General features: G+C 39.5%; 1 protein-coding gene across 2 annotated transcripts in view; it reads left to right on the top strand.

Moving 5' to 3' along the window:
• ANO6 (anoctamin 6) overlaps positions 1-21,356 on the top strand; it is a 70,805-nt gene that overhangs the window by 5,839 nt on the left and 43,610 nt on the right. For both annotated transcript variants that reach the window (XM_088054781.1, XM_005519528.3), the window contains exon 2: positions 20,588-20,664. Coding sequence is in view for 1 of the 2 variants with exons in the window: in XM_005519528.3 (XP_005519585.1) it covers positions 20,588-20,664 (77 nt within the window). In the remaining variant the exon portion in view is untranslated. The remainder of the gene's footprint in view (positions 1-20,587; positions 20,665-21,356) is intronic.

Below are 21,356 nucleotides of genomic sequence, written 5' to 3'. Positions count from 1 at the left end.
TGCTTGATCACTTGCACAGTAAAAAAGTTCTTCCTCATGTTCAGCTGGAACTCCCTGTGCATCAGTTTCTGCCCATTGCCTCTTGTCCTATTGCTTGGAACCACCAAGCAGAGCCTGGCTCCATCCTCTTGACACCTTCCCTTCAGCTACTGATAAACATTGGTGTGGTCACCCCTCAGTCATCTCTTCTGGAGGCTGAACAGGCACAGCTCCCTCAGCCTTTCCCCATAAGAGAGATGCTCCATTCCCCTGATCATCTCTGTCACCCTCTGTGGGACCCACTCCAGGAGCTCCATGTCTCTCTTGCACTCAGGAGCCCAGAACTGGACACAGCACTCCAGACGTGCCTCCCCAGGGCTGAGTGGAGGGGCAGGATCACCTCCTGTGCCCTGCTGGCAATGCTCTTCCTAATGCAGCCCAAGATCCCACTGGCCTTCCTGGCCACAAGGGCACTGCTGGCTCATGGACAGCTTCTTGTCCACCAGGATCCCCAGGTCCTTCTCCACAGAGCTGCTTCCTAGCAGCTGAACCCTGAAGCTGTCCTGGTGCAGAGGGTAATTTTTCCCCAGGTGCAGGATCCTACATTTGCCTTTGCTGAATTTCAGACAGTTCCTCTCTACCCATCTCTCCAACTCGCTGAGTTCCTTCCGCAGGGCTGCACAGCCCTCTGGGTGTCAGCCACTCCTCCCAGCTTTCTGTTTCCATAAAGTTGTTATCATTTATGTCGTTCAATTAAAGTTACCATTTAAATCACCTCATCCTACTGTTTCCTCATACCTGCCAGTTCCTTGGAAATGATGGGTGGCATGCTGTGCACTTAAGGTCTGGTTTGCCAATAGACATACCAAGGGGTATCTGGATACTAAAATGGGTGTTCTCTGCTGTGATTTAAAAAAAAAAGAACCGAACACAAGGGTGCTTTTGTTTTACATGGCATAAATTAAATAGCCTTGTACCCCCTAAAAAAGTCAAATAAAGTAGCATTAGTCTAAGTTTGGGATTATCTGGTATAGTGAGGAAAAGGGGTTACTGATTGCTGTGCTTTTTGCGTAATGCACAAATAATGAAACTAAATATCGTGTGCTTGACATGAGAAAACCTTTAGAAAAGGTGCTTCAGGCCTTAAGTATATGGAACTGCTGCAGCTGTGTGTTTAATAAGGTCATTTATTTAACAGACTGTGAATGTCAAGGAGGAAAGCTCTGAAGTAGATGCCATGGATTGGTTTGTGTGCTGTTCTTATACTGAGGAAACAAAGGTGAGGGGAGAAGTATTATGCAAGTACTGAGCTCTGTATCCCAATGAATAGAAAAAAATCAGCTTTTTTTAGCTTTTAGTGGACTGTCACTAGTGCTACAATGCACGTGTTTGGCATGGGCCTGTCGTACAGTCTGAAATATTGCTGTACAAAATAGATATTATTAAACTGGTATTTGATATACATGTTTTAATATGAAATATAAAAATATTCACTAGGGCAGGGGTCTAATATCACTTGCAATTTTTAGGGTTTTGATTCAAGGTCAGGCTTAGTGTGAGTGTAGGTGGAACAGTCTTACCTCTGAAGAGAGTGTGTTCCCCTGCTGCATTGGCTGTGAGGAGAGACTGCTTGGATATTGCTTGGATATTGCTTGTCCAAGCAGTGTTCTGCTTCCAGTCTGATGGATCTGGAAGATGAAATGAAAACTGGAGGCTGTAATGTCACAAACATGTGAAGCAGCACAAACTGGTTTGGCTACCAAAAGAATTATTCCCACCCACAAGCACCCCACAGCAGCAGCCTAAGGCCACTCCTTGGCATTGTGGCCTTATCTTTCATTGGGAAGTCTCAGTGTCAGGGTGGTAGGAATGCAAAGCTGCAGAGAAGGACACTGTGCACTTTGTCTTCTTATTGCTGCTGTCGGTGGTAAATGAAAACCGGCAGTCATGTGCACTGTCACCAAACAATAGATTGTGTTTGGTTGTCAGTCTAAGAATGCAACTGTCTGAGCATAGATCTTTTGTCTTTTCCACCCCTCACAATTTACTTGGGCATCCCACATCTCTCTGAAGGCTTTGTGACAGAAGAGTGTCTTGATTGTATCCCAAGGGAATATACAGACATCTGAAATATATTTTTGCTTAATTCAATGGAATTACTCTCTTCTTACCTACCCTATTCTCAAGTGTTTGATAACAGCAGTAGATATGTAGGCATGGTTCCCTGCATGGACCTGAGAAGTGAGCTTCTGAAGCATCCATAATGAGTGCCAGATTCAAATTGGAAAATTAATAAAATATATTAAACTGCAAACTAAACTTAAGAAGTGTAGTTAGAAGTCTGCTGGACCATAAACATTCTTTTAATTGTTTTTGTGACTCATGTGGTAGAAACAGCAGCTTAGTTTCAAAATGTTGTGTAAAAGACCTTCAATTTACTTTTTACATTAAATAATTTCCAACTAAACCACTATTTATCAACATTATTTAGACACAACAGAAAATTAAAATTTTGTAAGAATTGCCACCAACAGCAGATTTTGCTTTGCTTTTACTGTTTCCCTTCCTTTCATTTTTTTGTAGATGGATTTCATCTGGCCCCATTAATCTGGTTAGTCAGGTTCTCCAGCATTTTTTAGATATGATTTATCATGGGACATTAAATATTTGCATAGGAGACTGCTTACATTACAGTCGTCAGAATGAGCTGCACAGCAATGTTCTGCTGTAGGAAACAGCTACTACCTCTTTTGTGTTCAGTGCTGTTTGAGACCAGCTGGTGCAGCGGGCTAAATGCCTGGAAAACTTGAGTGCCCATGGTGTGTGTCTGTCCTGAGGGTTCTAGCATGGGTGGAGATAGATCACAGAATCACAGAGTGGTTTGGGTTAGAAGGGCCACTAAAGGCCATCTAGTCCAACCCTGCTGCCATGAGTCCCCATCTTCAACTAGATTGGGTTGCTCAGGGCCCCATCCAGTCTGGCCTTTAATGTTTCCAGAGATGGGGGAGGGCATCGACAACTTGTCTGGGCAACCAGTTCCAGTGCGCCACCAACCTCATTGTTAAAAACTTGTTCCTCATAAGTAGACTGAGTCTATCCTCTTTTAGCCTAAAACCATCACCCCTTGTCCTGTCTCAAAGGCCCTACTGAAAAACCTGCCCCCATCTTTCTTATGGGCCCCAATTAGTCCTGAAATGACACAATAAGGTTACTCCAGAGCCTTCTCTTCAGACTGAAAGCTCTTAGTTCTTTTTCCGTGGCTGCAGCAAAGACCCGTGACCTGTCCCTCAATCATTACCATTTTGGGAAATTACAGTCAGATAAAGTTTCTTCACTGTCTAGGAAGAGTGGAGCAAGTGCTTGTGTTGAGACACCCTGCACCTCCTATGGCGTGGTGATACTAATGGACTTGTGTCAGGAGAAGGGGATGAGATTAGTGACTTTTCAGTGGGTGAAATATTGTGGATTCTTTCCTTCCTTTGTGGGAGGAATAGTAACTGAAAAATGTCATCTGGGTTGCAGATCAGGTTGGAAAGTATGAGAAGTGATTACAAAATATTGCTGGTTTAGCAACCCTGCTAAAGATGCTGGAAACTGATATTAGTAATCCAACGGTGTGGAGGGGTTAAGAGCCATGACCAAACAGCCTGTGGAGAAGCTGTTCCTGTCATTCAAGAAAGCCTGAGATAAGCACCAGACTTGAGCTTAGATCAGTGGAGAGACTCATGTAGCACAAACCAGGGTCTTCACTGAAGGTTCTCATAAAATTTTAAGTGTTGACCTAATGAAAAGAGTAAGGAAATGAAAGTGAAGGCAAACATGTCGAGTTCTGGGTACAGACTAAGAAGGAAAGCAATTAAATGTGAAAGAGGAAGAACTCATGACAGTATTCACAAGGCGAAGGCTGGCCAGTACAGCTGTTGGGAAGCAATTGTTTACTGTGGGGTGGTGAGGCACTGGAACAACTTCCCTGGAGGAGTTGTGAATGCCACATGCCTGGGAGTGTACAAGGCCAGGCTGGATGGAACTTTGAGCAACCTGTCCACTGGAATGTGTCCCTGTCCATGGCAGGGGGGTTGGGAACTAGATGAACTTTAAGGTTCCTTCCAACCCAAGCCATTCTGTGATTCTATGATTAATTCTGTAATTCTGTAATTCTGCTCACCTATTTATCTGGTCAGGCAGTCATCAAGTGGTGGCATAAAGATTCTTCCAGCTGAGTTCATGAGGAAAATAAGCTACAGAAAGTTTTAAGATAATATACCTATGGGTGCAGTGAATTGCAATAATTCATTTGTGGCATTTTCATGCTTATTTTTAATATACAGTAAAAATTGCAATGTGTTCATTGATAACTTATCCAGCAGAAAAAAAATAATGCTATCTTTATACTATTAGTTATTTGCAAAAAAAAATTTCCGCTGCTGTAGGTTTGGCACTGCAGTTAGCAATAATAAGAAGGCTGAGATGATAATCCAGAGGGCTGTAGCAGTGCCAGAGAGTTTTATTAGTTTATGGGCAATATTAGTAAGATTATTGGTGTTCTTTTTCTGTGTGTTTTTTTCTTTAAGTAGTCTAATGGAGTTTTTATAGGGATTAATGAACAGGGATGAGGTCAAGCAAAGCACACTTTACGCTTGTGATCAGTCCCTTTGACTAGAGTGGGAATAGCATCATTTTTGTAAACAATGTAAAAAAAGCAGAATTAGTCCCTAGTGGAGGGAATATCTCTATTAAATCCTTCATCATCTCCATATATACTGATTTATTCTAGGAAAAATAATTAAATTCATTTAATTATTCTGCTGTCTATAAAATACAAGAAGGAATTTTGCATTAAAGCACAATTTAATCTATAAACTTGTGGCAATGCTTAAGATACAACCCAGAAATTGCTCCTACAATATTTGGTAAGACTTAAACATGTAAAAAATTTTAAAAAAATATGACCTGAATGTAATGAATGCTCTATTTACCACACTGAAGAATAGGAGAGCCAATGCTGGACTATATTTTTGACTTGTTCCTTGCTGATAACTAAGTGAGGAGAGAGAAAGCTTCAAGGACAATGCAGTCCAGCTAAGCAGAGCTTTAGATGTTTTTGTAAATTTATTGGCGTTTGCATATTAAGCTGATTGGAAGGGACCCACAAGGATTATTGAGTCCAGCTCTCAGCCCAGCACAGGACAGCCCCAAGAATCACACTATATGCCTGAGAGCATTGTTGAAATGGACTCTGCCAGCCTTGGTGCTGTGACTGCTTCCCTGCCAGTCAATACTATTCCAGTGCCCAACCACCCTCTGGGTGAAGAACCTTTTCCTAATATCCACCCTAAACCTCCTCTGGCACAATTTCAGGCTATTCCCTTGCATCCTGTTACTGGTCACTACAATAAGATCTGAAGAGTTCTTTAATTGCTAAAACTACAAAGTATTTCCAGATTGGGAAACAAAAGTACAGTTGGTTTCTAAACTCAATCCAACACCAAGAACGTCTGCAGGCAGTCTTTGCACCTACACACAAGTTAAAAAGTGCCTCTAGGTTTTGACTTTAAACTTAATATTTTTACTGTTTTTAAAGTAATTAAAAGTACCTTTTTGAGACCCTTCTGTAAACACACTAACATCTGAGTGTGGGAAATACTTTAAAGCAAACATGCTGAGAATCTCATTACAGAAATTCAAATATATCTCCTTTGAGACATGTAAATTTAATAGCAGTGGGTATAATTTTATAAATATATCCAAAGATTTCTAATTAGATAGCTCATTGATCCACAGGCATTGAAGGCTGACCAAACAGACATCTGCAATTTCAATTGGGCTAATCATGTCAGCTCCCAAGGAAAAGGCTCCATAGCTGCTGCCTGGAGATTTGGCACTGGTGAGGAACACCAAGGGATCAGCTTGGCTGCTAAAAACCCTATGTTTGGAGCTTGGGGCAGCTGCTGTGCATGGGCTGTCCTCCTGTAAAACACACGGTTTGCTAGTTCCCTCTGTAAAGAGATAGTAATTTTGATAGTATGGTTGAGGTTGATCTTGGCAAATTTGTCTCATGACAAAAGCAGAAGTAGCTTGTCTTCTTTATAATTCCTGTTTCAGGACAGCTGTTTTGTTTTACTTGATCTGGGATTAAAAAACAAACAAACAAAAATAAATCACATTATTTTAAGCAATGAAGAAAACACCTTCCAATTCCAGAAGGCCCTCAGAGACCCTCAACACTGGAGGAGGTAAATAAAAGGAGCTTGTAAGACTTTTGACCAGAGGACTAACTCTAGAGTGCCCTCCAAAGTGCTGTCCTACGGCAAGTCAGCCTTCAGAGTATGTGCATGTTTATCAGGCCAGGTTTTGAGCACGCATGAGACCTAGGCAGGGCAAGGAGTGTTCACACAAAAATCATTATAATAAACAGCTTGTGCTGCCTCTTGGTTTCATCCTTTCTACTTAAAATATCAGCAGTACTGTGTTCTAACAGAGCTGATTTAGATCAGATCTCACTAACTCCTCTGAAATTACTCGGGGAAAGAAAACATAAAACCAATGATATTTTATGGAGTTTGGGCTCAAGTTTGGACTCAGCCTTCTGAGATGTTGCCACCATTTCATGTACTTGTCTCAGGCTGTGGTAGGAGTACTGATTTTTACAGCATCACCTGCTCCTATAGCTCTCACACAACAGCATAAACTAGGGGAGCAGGCTGCTGCTCCTTTCTATGTTCCAGTCCATGTAGGGAAGGATTACAAGCCAAACATGAGAACATAAACATGAGAATGCTTGTTTTGAGATAAGTGGATCCAGTAGCGTCCATGCAGTTACTTAAGTGTGTAAATGTTGCAATCTTAGTTCCCAGAACCTGGGTGTAGCTGTTCAGTAGGTGGTTTTCGGTGTGGGGTTTTTTTTCAGTTGTTTATTTTCCAAAGTTATCCATGATGAAAGCATAAATAATAATACTCCATTTATCAGTTGCTGTTTGGTGTATCCTTGCTTTATTTTAATTTTAATTTTATTTTAATTTAATCTTTATTAAAATTTTAATTTTAATTTTATTTAATTTCCTCATAATGGAGGAGAGTTTAATTAAATGCATTAGGGATAGATGTTTATCCTGTGCTCTAAGATCAAATGTGTCCATCAGAAGAGCTTCTGCATCTCTCACTGTGTGTAGTTCACCAAACAAACCATTAACCATTTGTCTCATCAGAATGTTCCTCAGGAGCACCTTGCATGCAAAAATTAACATTAGAGAAATCCTGTTTGCCTTCATGATGAGTCTTCCAGTTATTTTCCATATCCATCACTATTTTCTTTGCTGTTTTCTTGTGTCGCCTTTAGGGCCAGTCATTCTCTTGGCATTCAGAATGCTGAGTTTGAGTCCATATGAACAGATCTGGCTCATGCAGGAGAGAAATGTCACTCACAGGTGTCATAGGATACTCTTCAGGCCCAAACTGCACAGCTGAAGTGCCAGGCTGGAGCAAACAGGATTAGAGTCATTCCATGATTTCACGTTTCTGTATTTCTCCAGTTTGCAGATACTAAACTAAATGAAAATCTGGAGGTAAAATCCTCTGGTTTGTGTTCAGGGATCAGACTGGATGACCTTGCTGGTACCTTCTAATCTTGAGTCTATGAGCTGGATTCACACATTTCAAAATGTCGTTCTTCTTACCTTTGACACAAAAAAATGCAATCTGCAGTAAAGCCACTCTGGCCTCCTCTTCAAAAACAGAACAAATCTCAGCATACTGATATCAAGGGATAATGACTAACAGCCCATCACACTTGCATTTTCCCTACTGTTATAATGAGATGCGTAAGCATGCTTAGCTTAGCTTAAATGAAAAACAGCTCTCTAGAGGCTGCTGGTTGGGGTTTAGTTTTATTTCATTGGAAAACTGATTTTTTACATTTTCTCACTTCCACAGTTTTGAAGAAATGGATTAGAACATCAGTGGAAATGAGTTTGTGAAGAGGGCTATCATTGGGTCTCTCAGCACTGGCTGTACTGTCATGGAGATCTATAATGTTGTACAAAATGAGCAAACCCTGTGGTTGTTCCTGTGTTACTGCCATCTGGTATGTTCATAACATCATCAAACAGTTTAGCAGGATTCTTTACAGACACCAAAGTAAAATGTCTTTCCATGCTTTGCAAAACAAAGCTCGCAATTCCTGTTCTGTGGGCTTTTTTTAAGATTTAATGGAATTACACTGTGGTGTAGGTGAGACAGAAGGAAAGCAAGGGTTTGGCTTTTTCCTCCTTATTATTCCTGCTGCTTGGCTTTGTTATAGCTGATGGTATCTAAGATTCAATGCTAGTCATTTTTCATCAGGATCATTAGTGTATAGTCCTGAGTTCTGTTAGCTCCCTGCTGAGATACACTATCAAAATACACGTATTTTTATTCTCTGTGCCCAGCAAAAGGAGACTTGTACTTTTAAATTCACTGGTATTTTTTACTGATAAGTTCTTAGAGAGAATTTACTCAATCTGGGATGGCCAATCTTCTATGAAAGGGCAGCAATTGCTAGAGAAATCTAGAAATGGCACTTTATGCCAGACCATCATGTGCTTTTACTCTTCTGGGTCTAAAGCTGTCCTGCTGGTCCTACTCTGAAAGACTTGTTCACAGTGGTGGTGGGTGACTGTACTGAAATCTGTAGCATTACTCTACCCAGGAAACAATCCTTCTATATAGGTTGCTTATAAGCACAAATCTTAAGATACCTGATACTTTATTAGCATTGTTGTACGTCAAGCAGTCAAAAAGCTCTCGCTGTCCCATGGTGAGCATTGTTCATACATTTTCTCAGGTATCTTTGGCGTCTGCCTCAGAGCTTGTAGTACTGTGTAATATATCTGAGAGTATTTCTAATGTGCCACCTCATGGACAGGTAATTAAAAACTTGCTGCTCCTCACTCATCCCAGAGCCAAGATGTATAAGAAGCAGTTGCAGGCTCAAAAACATTTAAGATTATCTAAAAAAAAATGTACTACTTCTGTCTGATTGTATATGGTGGGAGCTTCCCTGTCTCTGTGCCCTCATATTACACTTTGGAACCACACTGAATGGTAGCTTTGACCCAAAGCACCACTGGATTTTCAGCCCCAGGATGCTGGGCTAGTGTCCCACTGACCTTGTGTAAAACTAGTGGAAAGCCTTATTGTTCACTCACAGGTGAAAAGGTGCAGTAAGAGCCTGCACAGAAGGCAAGATGTAGGCCAGTGACTCCACTGTAACATAAAGCTGGGGACTGGGAGCAGGCAGTCTGCCCAAGGACAAAGGCCAGAACTTGTGCTAAGCTCTGCAGCTGAATGGCCACAAGGCAGTAGTGTGTTTCACTCCCCATGTGACAGAAAGGACAAGTTGGGCTTACAAACCAGATGACAGACCACCCATCCCAACAAGAGGGTAACTGCAGCCAAAGGCATGGCTTGACAGTAGCATTACCTTGAAAAACTAATTGTCAACCCTGCCTAAGCTCAAGGCTTGGTAAATGTGCAGTGGTTGATCTGTCCATCCAGTCATCTAAACCTGGGGGCTCTTAACCAGTGACTGAAATGACCAGGACCTTCAGCATGTCATTCTCTCCAAGGAATCTGCTTCATTTTTTCCATCCTTTTCTTGTTAGAGGACTGTAATGGCTTTTGGGATCTTATATCATTCTACATCCGTGTTCTCAAAGTCCAGAAATTTTTGTGTTCTCTCTGGAGCTTGCTTTTATTGCCTTCATGTTTTCTGCATGTATTTGTGTATAAATTTGTTGAGTTGCCCATTTTCATATGCATTTACTTTTTACCATTAGTTGAAGAGTGAACTTTTCAATGCCAGGCAGAGGGAGCATGTTCTTATTTTCCATCAGTCTGCCTGCACTACTCTGCACATATGCATCCTTCTTGTTAATGCCTCTTTTCCCAGAAAGGAATCTAGAAACCTCTCTCTCTTCAAAGCCATATCTGTCTGGTACAAAGCTGTCAGACCTTACCCAACTGTAGTTTCTGGGCATCATGAGTTGAATTTTCAGCAGAAACCAGAATTTTTATTCATAGTGATTGTAATAAGCTAAAACAACCACACTGGTCGGTTGTGGTTTTTACCATCATGGTACTGAATTTACACTAATTACATTATTCTGAGCTGACTCTTTAAACTTAATAAATTTGATCCATGAGAAAAAGTGTCTACAGTTACTATGATTACTTTTCATGCAGTGCATTTTGAGATTACTCTGCAGCAGCAGAGTGCTGCTACACATGGACTACTAATCAAATTGCCTGATTAGGTGAAATTCTAGACTTTCAGCAAAGTTTCCTCATGCCAATTGCAGTAATAATTGTTACATCATTTCTGCCCAAGGGAATCACTCAAATGCTTCAGATATAATTTCACTTCTAAACTGACTGTATAATTACATAATACACTATAGTGAGCAGTAATCTTTCTCCGTATTTAAATGCAAATTTTACTAGTTACCAGCAGGAGCCATAGCATCCCTAATTGGTTGTAGCTAATAATATATTATGACAAAAAATGTTAACATTAAGGTTATGAAGTCAAGCACTTAGAAGTTAGGCAGTGTCAGCATTAGTATTGCCCAGGCAACTTCAATTTCCCTGCCATTTGTTTAAATGCAAGTTACAGCGTTCATGTACACAGTCATTGTTCTTTTTTTCCTCGAAAGTACACTGCCTCATTCAGTAAACTGGTAGTAATTGCAGATTTCTTTTTATCTTCCTTCTAAACAGCATGGTTCCAGGTCTTGTTTAACTCAAATTATCTAAGCATTGCATAGAACATTTTCATTCCTTTCGTCTTCTGTGTTTCTATGGTGCTTTAACTACCTCTAATCACTATATCCAACAGGCATGTGCGTGCCAAGTTGCCTAACTCCTGTTTTTAGGGACCCAGGCCCTTTTCATAGGAATGCAGGCTGCTAAAGTGATTACTAAGACATGGGGAAGGTAAAACACTTCTGAATGGGTTGTGCAAACAAAAGATGCTGAAAGGGATATCCAGATTGCACTGGCAGGAATCCAGTGCAATTGCAATGGCAGGAATGCATCTTCTTCATGGCCACAAGAAAATAAGTGATTTTCAACCACTTTTGTACAGTCAGATCTTAATCCCATTCTGGGTTTATAGTTGATAAACTCTCTGCTTTTCTTACTAAGTTGTCTAAAAATTGCTCACCAATGACAAAAGCTTTGGGACACATTTTTCAGAAACAAGAACATTTTCCAGTTTTGCTACTACAAAAACCGTATCATAATTCATCATAGCATCATCATAGAATAGTTCGGGCTGGAAGGAACCTTAAAGATCAACTTGTTTAAACCCCTCTGCCATGGACAGGGACATCTTCCACTGGACCAGGTCACTCAGAGCTCCATCCAGCTTGGTCTCAGACACAACCAGGGATGGGACATCCACAGCTAAAATGGGGAACCTGTTCCAGTGCCTCACCACCTTCACAGTAGAGGATTTTTTCTAGTATGTGATCTAAACATACTCTTTCAGTTTGAAGCCATTCCCCCTTGTCTTGTAACTACATGCTCTTGAAAATGGTCTCTCCTAGTGAGAAATGCCCAGCTGTGCTGTAGGAGTGCTGAGCTCCCTGGCAGTAGCACCCTGGGCAGTTAGCTTAAAAACTCTGCTGGGAAAAGCTGGGCCAAACCTTGTTCCAGCAGCTTGCTCAGCACTACATGTATTAGAGCCTGAAGCTGGACACAGGCCACTTCTCTGAGGCTGTATGCAAATTATTTGACAAACAGATAATCTTTCTTCCTTTCAATCTTCCCACAGCCCTCTATACTATCTGTCTTTTGCAAAAATAAGTTACAGCTATAGACAGACAGGTTTTACTTAGCCAAACCTGGAGTCATCGTCACTGCAGCCCCATCTTATATACAAAAGAAGGTACGGTCCTGAAGAAAAAAGAGTAACAGTTCAGGGTTTATACTGAAAAAATATTTCCTTTGCCTTAAAATCTGCCAACATCTCCTGTGCTAGATCAAGTGGTATAACTGTGTACCTTTTCTGTAGTCACAAAAAATTCTGAAACAGAAAAACCAGGATCCAGTCCTTTCATTTGTGTCTTTAAAATGAGGATCTGCAATGACAGTCTATTTCAGTGTTCATGAGTTTGAGTTTGAAGTCTTATTGATCTGCTTACTTGTCACATCTCTCTATAAATTTCTTTTTCAGAAGTACCCTGGAAGCTAGTTTCTACCATTAGAGCCATATTAACCAAAGAGGAATGATTGCAGTTACTGATTTAATTTATGGGTTGTAATATGTAGTAACCTGAATTTTTATTTTAAAGGCTTTCTGAGAGAAAGAAGCTTTTCTTGTTGATTGGTAAAACAGCTAAGACAGTAAACCCCTCGTGTTCTACTGCATAATGACATTTCTGAGGGCACCATAGGGGCTGTACCCAGTCCAGATGCTGGCAACCCCCAGGGATACACCCACAGTGCCTGACAGCAAGGCAAGAAAATCCTATCGGCCAGCAGTTGCAAAGTCATGATTTCAGTTTGCACTTATGGAACTTAATGTTTTGGTTACTCCCAAATCCTGTTTTAGGGGACTACATCTCTTTAATTCCATAGACGCACATTAATTTCAGCAAGTATATAGCTCAATGCACACATTCTTTGATTTTATATTTGTTGTTGAATAATTTCTTTCTATTCTTCTAGATAATTTCTATTTACTCTGAACTTGTATATAGATGCATCTTGTAAGTAGCGTTAATATACCATAGAGGAAAACATATTTATTAGTTGACTTAAACATGCTGAGTACTTTTTTTAAAGTGTATTTATGAAATATTTTGCATTTAAAATAATTTATTAAGCAAGGGAAGCATTAACTATAGTAATGAAATTAATTAAATTAATTTATTCATTCGGGTCACTAAGGGCCATATGCTATGGTTGATATATTCTGGTATAAAAACTCTCAATCTGCTTGGACACTTTTGAATACATCAGCAAGAATTTATCTGTAACATTATATGCCTACTATGTTCTGCTAATCTGTCCTAATGCCCTTTGGGTTCTTAAAATTAGTCTATCTCATCCTTTGCAACCTGGATTTTATTTACTGCAACAGGAAAAAAATGGAGCCTGTTCTTGATTCCTTTTTCAGACTAGAACAGACTATTCCAAATAAATAACTTTTTCTGTCAGAGCTTTCTAACAAAGCTAAAAGTCAAAGTTGTCTGTAAGCTGGCACTGGATTCAGTGACCCAGCTGATCCCTTATGTCTTATGTTCTTAGTGTGACTGAGGTCATTCCTTAACTCTAGAAACTAAGAGCTTGCATTTTTGACAGCAGGAATTACAATGTTTTCATTATTGTTAAAAATGAAAGAAATAAAATACATATGCGTGTATGTATGCCTCAGTTTTTTAGGAGTGTGACAGAATCAATCGTGAAGCAGGCTCATTTGGCGGTCAACATTACAGTAGTTTTCTACCTGATTTCTTATATAATTAAAGCAAAGCAGCCCTTAATTGAAAAATTTGAGAAGGCTTGTTTGCTGCATTATTTTAATATGCTTAAGCTACTTACTAGATTATAAAAAGACATATGTGGAGAAGAGAAAATTATTCAAGCCCATATTCCAACCTGAGATTAATGCCTGAAAAGTATCAGTCTGAAGCCTGTGGACTTAATCACCGTATTCCATTACTTTGTGATTTGACAAAGCAAGCCATGTGTTTACCATGCATACAATCAGTTTACAACAGAAAAGCATACCAAATATTGTTTAAAGTAATAGCAGGTAGACGTGTTAATACATTCTAAAACCAAGAGTTGTTTATGTTTAAGTTGTCTATTGACAGATGATAGCCAAAATAATTCTTTCTGACAGCCATTTCAGCTGAACGTGGGTAAACTGTTCAGCTTGAGAAAAAGCATTTGGAATATTCTAATTAGCAACTGAATTTCTGCAGTGATTTACAGTCAGCTAGAGTTGGATGTGGACACTGGATGAAGCCAGGTTGGTTCTGGCATGCGCTGCAGCAGTGAGAAACAGGAGCCAACATTGGCTTTTCAGCAAATTACTCTGAAATCACAGAATTGTAACTAAAACATCATTAGCCCAGTGTTTTGTTTTTGAAACTGAGGTTGGGGCTAGTCCAGGTCTTACTGAAATGTTTTAGGATTTTTTGCCACGGGTTTTGGGCAATTGGCCCTCTTTGAGTTCTGAACACAGAAGAACTATTTTGCAATTACTCAGCCCCCAAATATTCCAATTCAGTGTCTCTTAAATATCTAGGCACTGCTATCAGCAGAATCATTTCCACAAAGTCAAATTTCTTGTTTTTATAACTGCCTGTTATTTACTTTATTTTTTTTAGTGAACTACCCTCACTCAGACTTGCAACGCCCTCTATTCTATACCCAACTGAATATTTTCCTGTTTAGGGTTAGCCATGAAAAAGCATTTATTTTTTAAAGTTATTCCACATGTTCCCATTCTTTGTTTGCACAGTCTGTAAAAGAAGATAAGTTAATGGAAAGAACAGTCTTTCAAACAAGAATAAACTTCCAAGACATCCATTTCACTTCCTTTGTGCTCCAGCAGCATCTATAGCTTCCTAATTTGGTTTCCTTGGGCTTCTGAAATTAAAATCAATGTTTTCCTTATTATGTGGCATAGAATAGGTTTTTGGGTTGATGGTACCTGCAGATCTGCACTATGTGAGTGCACAAAGTATGTAATTTGTTGACAGCTGGAAAGCCATTTTGGCATTACTACATTTTAACTTCACTGATTGTCACCATGTTTCTCACATGCTGTAAGACTGCAGGTTACCCTAAGAAGAGAACAAGACTTTCACATGGAAGGCAGCTGTGTAGATTTATTACCTGTAAATGATAAGTTATAAAGCATAGTTTGATATAAAAATAATTCAGTTTCTCTTCAAATACGTCATTTTTCTGAAATGAAGAATATGGGGTTTAGTAGCTTGATTTTCAATTTATTGTTGAATAATTTTTTTCTAAGAAATCATCAAATCATTCTTCAGTGAGGTCTACAGGTATGAAATAAAACTAATTTAAACACATTCTAATCACAGACCTTATCAGAATGGATGCTACTTAATGCAAGCCAATAGTATTTGGTGAAATGAGGTGAAACCATTGATAATTTTGTAATGTCTTCTCTCTTATATGCATGGACAAAATACCATAGCCCAGAGAACCACTAGTCAGAAAAAAACGAGCATCTACACAAAGACCACAGTCTTTGGATCTTCTTGTTTATCCCAACAGATGGGAACGATCTGACTCCATCCAGTTCTTTGAGCCTCACTGTGGCAAACATGATATGATCTTTCCATTTTTGTTAGAACACATAGATTTTACTAATCACTTCTTTTTCTTGTCTAATGTGGTGACAGTGCTGTCAGACACATCAGGCAGGAAATGTGTCAATTCAGATAAAAATTTAATGTAAATATTTCCTGATATTTTCCACTCAGTGACATATTTTGTTATTATACTGATTTTCTTTGCAATCTATTTGAGGCCTAAATGACCTGAGCATGTCTAATTGTGTACATACTGTTGGCACATTTCTGTGTGCAGTGAATGTTGTTGCCTCAGGCACGGCTATGTGAGGACAGGGCTGTGAGGAAGCTTGAATGGGGGTTCGAAATATCATCTACTCAGTGTTGTCCCTCAGTAAGTGCCCATTCCTGCCCTGCCTCCCACCTGCTGTGCTCTGTGTGCAGCCAGGTTCTGCTCTGCAACATCACCTTTTCTGTAACCATGCTGTAAACTTCCCTCTTTGGGCAGCAGGAACTCCCTGCTGCAGGCAGGTCCCACGGAGAGGCTGAGCAGATGTTCTTGAGCACATCGGTCTTGTACCTAGGAGAGCACAGTGTTCTATTAACTTTTCTCCCTTTAAGAAGAGGATTTGGGACTTAGACTGTTTAAAAGTTCTGTGAGAGACAGTCAGCACCCTCACAAAACTCTTACAAGAGATGTGATCTCCATAGCAAAGCAGCAAAGCCTGGGGATTCCAGATGTCACTTCCTGGCTTTGCATTCTTGGTTGCTCATGAGGTACCGTGTTCCGAGCCAGGGCTTAGATCTTGTCCTTAACAATGCCTCGCAGGCTTGTTCAATACCAGGTACTATGAGTTTAGCATTGTAAAATCTTCTTGACTTCTCAGAATAATTTGGTGCCTATTAATTTGGGTTAATGCAGGTGATTTACAAGCCAAAAGAGTGCTGTGGCTCTTTTTCACCTCTGACTATTTTCATTTAAGAGGAAATCAATGATCGAAAATGCATGTGACAATTTCTTTTTCACAAGAAGAGTGGCATCTTCAGGCATGTTTGACAATGTCCTTGTTACAAAGCCAAGCCCAGTGGTCTTTTCAAACATCAGTTTATCCAACATTTTTGTGGGTTTTTTTTAATGTTTTTGGACAACATCTTTTTTCAGTTCTGGATACTGCTTTTTTTTTTTTTTTTTTTTTTTGTTCCCAGTCCTCTTTAAATTACAGATTGAAAAAACCTGTTTAATCTCTACTGCATGTGCTTTAGACAGCTTCCATTATTTCACTATTCAGATAGTGAAAAGAAACCCAAGGAAAGGTTTAATTCTTTATGTTTAATTCTTCTTTATATTTCTGAAAAAGGAAGAGCAGCTTCTGTTTATCATGGCCTCTCACCTAAAGCAATAGGTAGTGATTGCTAGCAGTAATGTTCATTAAAGTCTTTAAATTTGAATTATGCAATGAGAAATCACTGAACTTACAAAACTATCCATTGTCAATATCAATTAACTAATTAAAAGACTGGGCATTTTGCATTGGCTGTCAAGGAATTTTTTGGGTCTTTATTCAATCCAATCAGGAATTCTGGCTCACCTGTGAGAAAGCAAAGCTGTAGAGAAAACTCATTAAAAAAATCACTGTTAGAATAAACAGCAGGATTCATCTCCCATGGCCTGGCCAAAAGAATGGGATATACATAGGTTATAAAGAAGTATTGTTGGATTAACATGGACTTCTTAGTACTTCTGCATAAGCATATTTGAAGGAAGGTGTGAGGTTCTGACAGCTCAGTTCAGTGTCCTGCATTGAAGAACGGTCTCCAGGCAGCTGGAAATACCACTGATATATTGGCAGCTCAAATACCACCAAAATGTTCTTGTAAAGTAGTTTGTATATTTGCAGTACTTAAAATTTTTACAACAGCGTCTTTTGAGAGGACTATGCTAAAGACCAGCTGGTATCATTGAGCAGACACTCAGAACTATGACTACAACAGAAAGATATTAGGTTAAGTGTTCTGACAAAATGCCTGGATTGCTTGAAGACAGGATTTGATTTATCTATCAATTAAAAGCAGAGTGTGCTGGCACAAAGGCAGTAGATTTCTTTCTACACTTGCACCTCTTTTGCTTTACTTGGATAACAGAACAGAAACACCTAGCCTTGGTGTACTGTGTCTCAACTATTAACAGGAGTGATAACATTTCTGAAGAAGATATGAGTAAGCAGAACTATTTTATTTAATATGAACTCTCAGCACAGTGGCCTTTAGACATAACTATGAGAACACTATGACCAGACTTAGAGGAAACTGGGTCTGGGGAAGTACCTCAAAAGCCCTTCTCAGCCAGCCTCCTAAAGTTGATGCCAGATTCAACATACCCTAAATTGTTCCAGGATATTTAATTCATCTCTACTAAATCATCTCTGATGTTAAAGACCTTGCAGAACCTCACCTGCCTTCCCAGGCCCTCTTTCCTACTGTGCTTACTCTTAGGAGCTTTTTCTTAGTGTCTAACACCAAACTCTTATGCTGCAATTTTTTATTTTTTTTCCTCCACACTCAAAACTGACTTTACGATAATGCTGAAAGGGAGGTAGGAGAAATAAATTAAGTGATTTGGGGGGTATAAAAAGCACCTTGTGTGGGTGCAGCTTTTTCTGGCAAAGCTGAGTTTTTGCAGTACTGTTTTTGTATTTCTGAGAGAGAGACTAGAACGGTATCTTCCAGATAAACACTGCACAAATTGGCACAGCTGCCCTTGCAAACCATTGTTACAGCAAATCTTATCTAAGTACCCATTCAGGTAGTGTCAAGGCTTTGTAATTTTGCATTCACATGAACATTAATCTGTAATTAACTTGAGAGAAGTTCTTTGCTATTGTCTCATAAGAGGTGAGAGTGGCAGGTCCCTTTTACATAAGTTCTTCCATAGGGACAATGAGCCAGGGTCTCTCTGGAGCATTATTTCAAGTACAAATGTATTGAGATGTTAAATATAGACACAATTATAAAGCTTCCATGACATTCACTGTATCAGGAGGAAGGTATTCTGGACAGACACCCTGATGCAGAAGCAAATTGTACTCACTTAAAAATTTCACAAGGATATTTCTCACCAGCTCCAGATCCATCAGGATTTGGGAGAATTGGAATTCCTCTTCCTGTGAATGTCAGGTTTCCACCTTCAGCTCTGTCTGAAGGGTTTTCTAGACAGGACTGATGATGGGGGTGTGGTTACTTAGCAAAAAGGCCACTTTAACTCCTGATTCTGAAGTTCAGTGGCTGAGAATCTTCACATCTGTCCATACCTGCATGTTTTGTGTAATGGCATACAGAATTTCAGAGCAACTGTTTCTATTTCAAAGCAAGATGCTTATATTTCTGCTTCCCTCTGCCCATTACATGTGGGTGGAAACATTCCTACTCCTGTGGGTTTTCAGAAATACTTTGTATCTGGATATCTTTGTGTCCACACAGAGAATAAAGAAATGCAGGGAGATGTCCATTACACTGACATTGAGAATATACATTTCCTCTTCTCACCCTAGTCTAAACTGAATCCATTAAACCATAATGATGGACGTGTTCAGCAGTTTTTCAGTAGCTGCTGAGAGGTGCTTGTGTTTTCTGAGTCCTCATGTTATTGTCTCCCCATGTGATGTTTGAATGCTGCACTAGTCCACATTTTCCGTCTCTTTTTTTTAAATTCTGGGAAATTTTTCTGAAGATCTTAATGTTGTTAAGAACTCACAGACCTTGCTTATTCAGCTGGGCAGACCTTTAGGTTGTGGCTCTAATATTTCAGAAAAGATTCATGCACTTGCTTTTGTCTTCTTCCTGGAGCATTTATTATCACTAGAGCAGAGATCTGGAAACTGAGAACATCACCTGCAACTAAGTCCCTACCAAACTCTATGAAAGAGTATTTAAACAAGAATTTTCTGCTTGGAGGCCATGAGAGAGTTCTGTGGTTTTGTAATCTTGTTGTGCTCCTAGTGTTTTGACATATTTTAAGCTGGTATGTCTTGAAAATTTGGCCATTTAGCAATGAAGGTTTTAATCCAAAAAAAACCAAAACCAAACAAACAAGCTAAACTAAATCAAAACATAACCAGGCATATCAGTTGTGTTCTTCCTGGCTTTGTATCTAATGGGTGTTGAGCTACTACTAAAAGTACTATAGGTTAATTATTTTAGAGTTTGGAGATCTTTTTCTAGTATTATAATATTTTTTGGTAGGTTCAGCCTATACTTTCCAGACAACACTGGCATTTAGGATAACCTGTGTTATCCATGACCCTGCTTCAGTGCAGGACAGACTTAACTAAGATATGTCTCAGCTTTAAGGATCTAAAAATAACAGATGGGATCCATCTGCCTGCCATGCACAGGCAGGAAGCAGCCTGCTCCCTTCAGCTTCGTGATGTTATCTTCAGCCTCAGGATGGTATCTGACTTCTCCTTAAGACACAAAAATAGTTGTGAAGAAACAAAACCTTGCAAATACCTCGCAGCAATTTTAGAGCTTCTGTAACTTATTTCCAGTAGCTTTATTAGGATGAATTTGTGTGTTATCCGGTGCTTGATTTGGTAGCCAGTATTCCCAGTGTGCTTGATAATGGCTTCATGCAGTAGCACATTTGACAAAGTTATTTTTAGTTTTTGTTTTATTCTCAGGAAACCAATTCAGTGTCCAGGTTGTTTGTTTTTAACAGGTCTTGATGAAACAGGTGAGGAGTAGCTGAGGCATCAATACACACTGGAGTTGTAGGTGTGTTTTTAGGTTATGTGTTATTGAGTGAATGTTAGAGTAGCACAGCCTGTATAACACCCATTCCAAGCCTTGTGATGAATTCTTTGCTACTGTTATTTGTTCTTGCCTAACAAGTACAACCAGCATGAGCCAGGGTTATTTGCACAGCTGGAGCTATTTCTGGTACCCTTATTCATTGAAAAATAAACTTCTGCTACAATGTCCATAGAGTTTCTGAAACACTAAATAACTAGTAAAATACTAGTAAAGGGATGCTGCTTGCATCTCTGTAGGGATACATCACTGTCAAAATGTTCTCCTAGCATTACCTTGTCATCCTGGTGTTTCACTCTCTTGTCACCTGCTGATTGTAACTGAAGCGCAACACGGAATAGTTCCATTTCTGAAACATTAAATAAGTGCAATGAGCTGGCTTCTCCACAAGGCATTAATAGAAAAAAAAAAAAAATTAAAACTATAAACCCATAAAAATCCCATACCACAAAAAATGAGAAAGCATTTTCATTTTTTATGTTTCATTTCAGTCTTGGAACTGAACCGGGTGATTATTCCCACTTACGGAACTGTGCCAGAGCAGCAAACCCTTCATACTCCTGAATGGGTGAGTATTGTTTAACTGTGACTACCTGTAAAATTTTCTCTTGTAGGTATGCAACGGTCCAGTAGTTGCTCCAGAAGACTGGCATTCCTTTGCATTTTCATCACATGCAGTTCACCTTTGTGATTAAATCTGAGTTGCTGTTATCCCCATTTCCCTAAAGGTACCTGAAGTAATTGACTCAGTGCCTGAAAGTACAGGCTGCCACAGGCACTGGACTCAATTACAAGTGACCAATATAAACTCACTGTAAACTGATACATACACATACACCTCCTCCCTCTATGTAATTCTGTTCACAAATGTCTAGGATTTCTGTGTGTATATACAAGAATAAATAGTTCTGAACACACCCTACATATAAACACACATACCCAAGAAAGCTCCAAGAGAGCTTGGAGACACCAAGAAATTCCTTACTCCAGACTGAACTGACAAGAAAGGGAAAGATCTAGAGATGTCCATTCCCTTTGTCCAAAGTTCAAGGTTCCCAGCTCACCTAAGATTTTCTGTAGCTAACAGGCTGCTGTCTCTATCTCAAGAAGCCCTGCTTCAGATCTCACAGGAAACCAATATCCAAAGTAACCGGAAATGAGTTTCCTTCTGGGAGGTGGACACCCTCACCTCCCTTGACCCTGTATTTTGCAGCAAGCTGTTCATTTTAAGCTGTTTAAACATTTTTGAAGAACTTCCAT

Source organism: Pseudopodoces humilis, chromosome 5, assembly GCF_049639895.1.
Source record: "Pseudopodoces humilis isolate 2021_Gansu_Grassland_sample_001 chromosome 5, ASM4963989v1, whole genome shotgun sequence".
Lineage (NCBI taxonomy): Eukaryota > Metazoa > Chordata > Aves > Passeriformes > Paridae > Pseudopodoces > Pseudopodoces humilis.
Note: the sequence above shows the minus strand (reverse complement) of the source record. Positions and strands in the feature narration are given on the sequence as shown.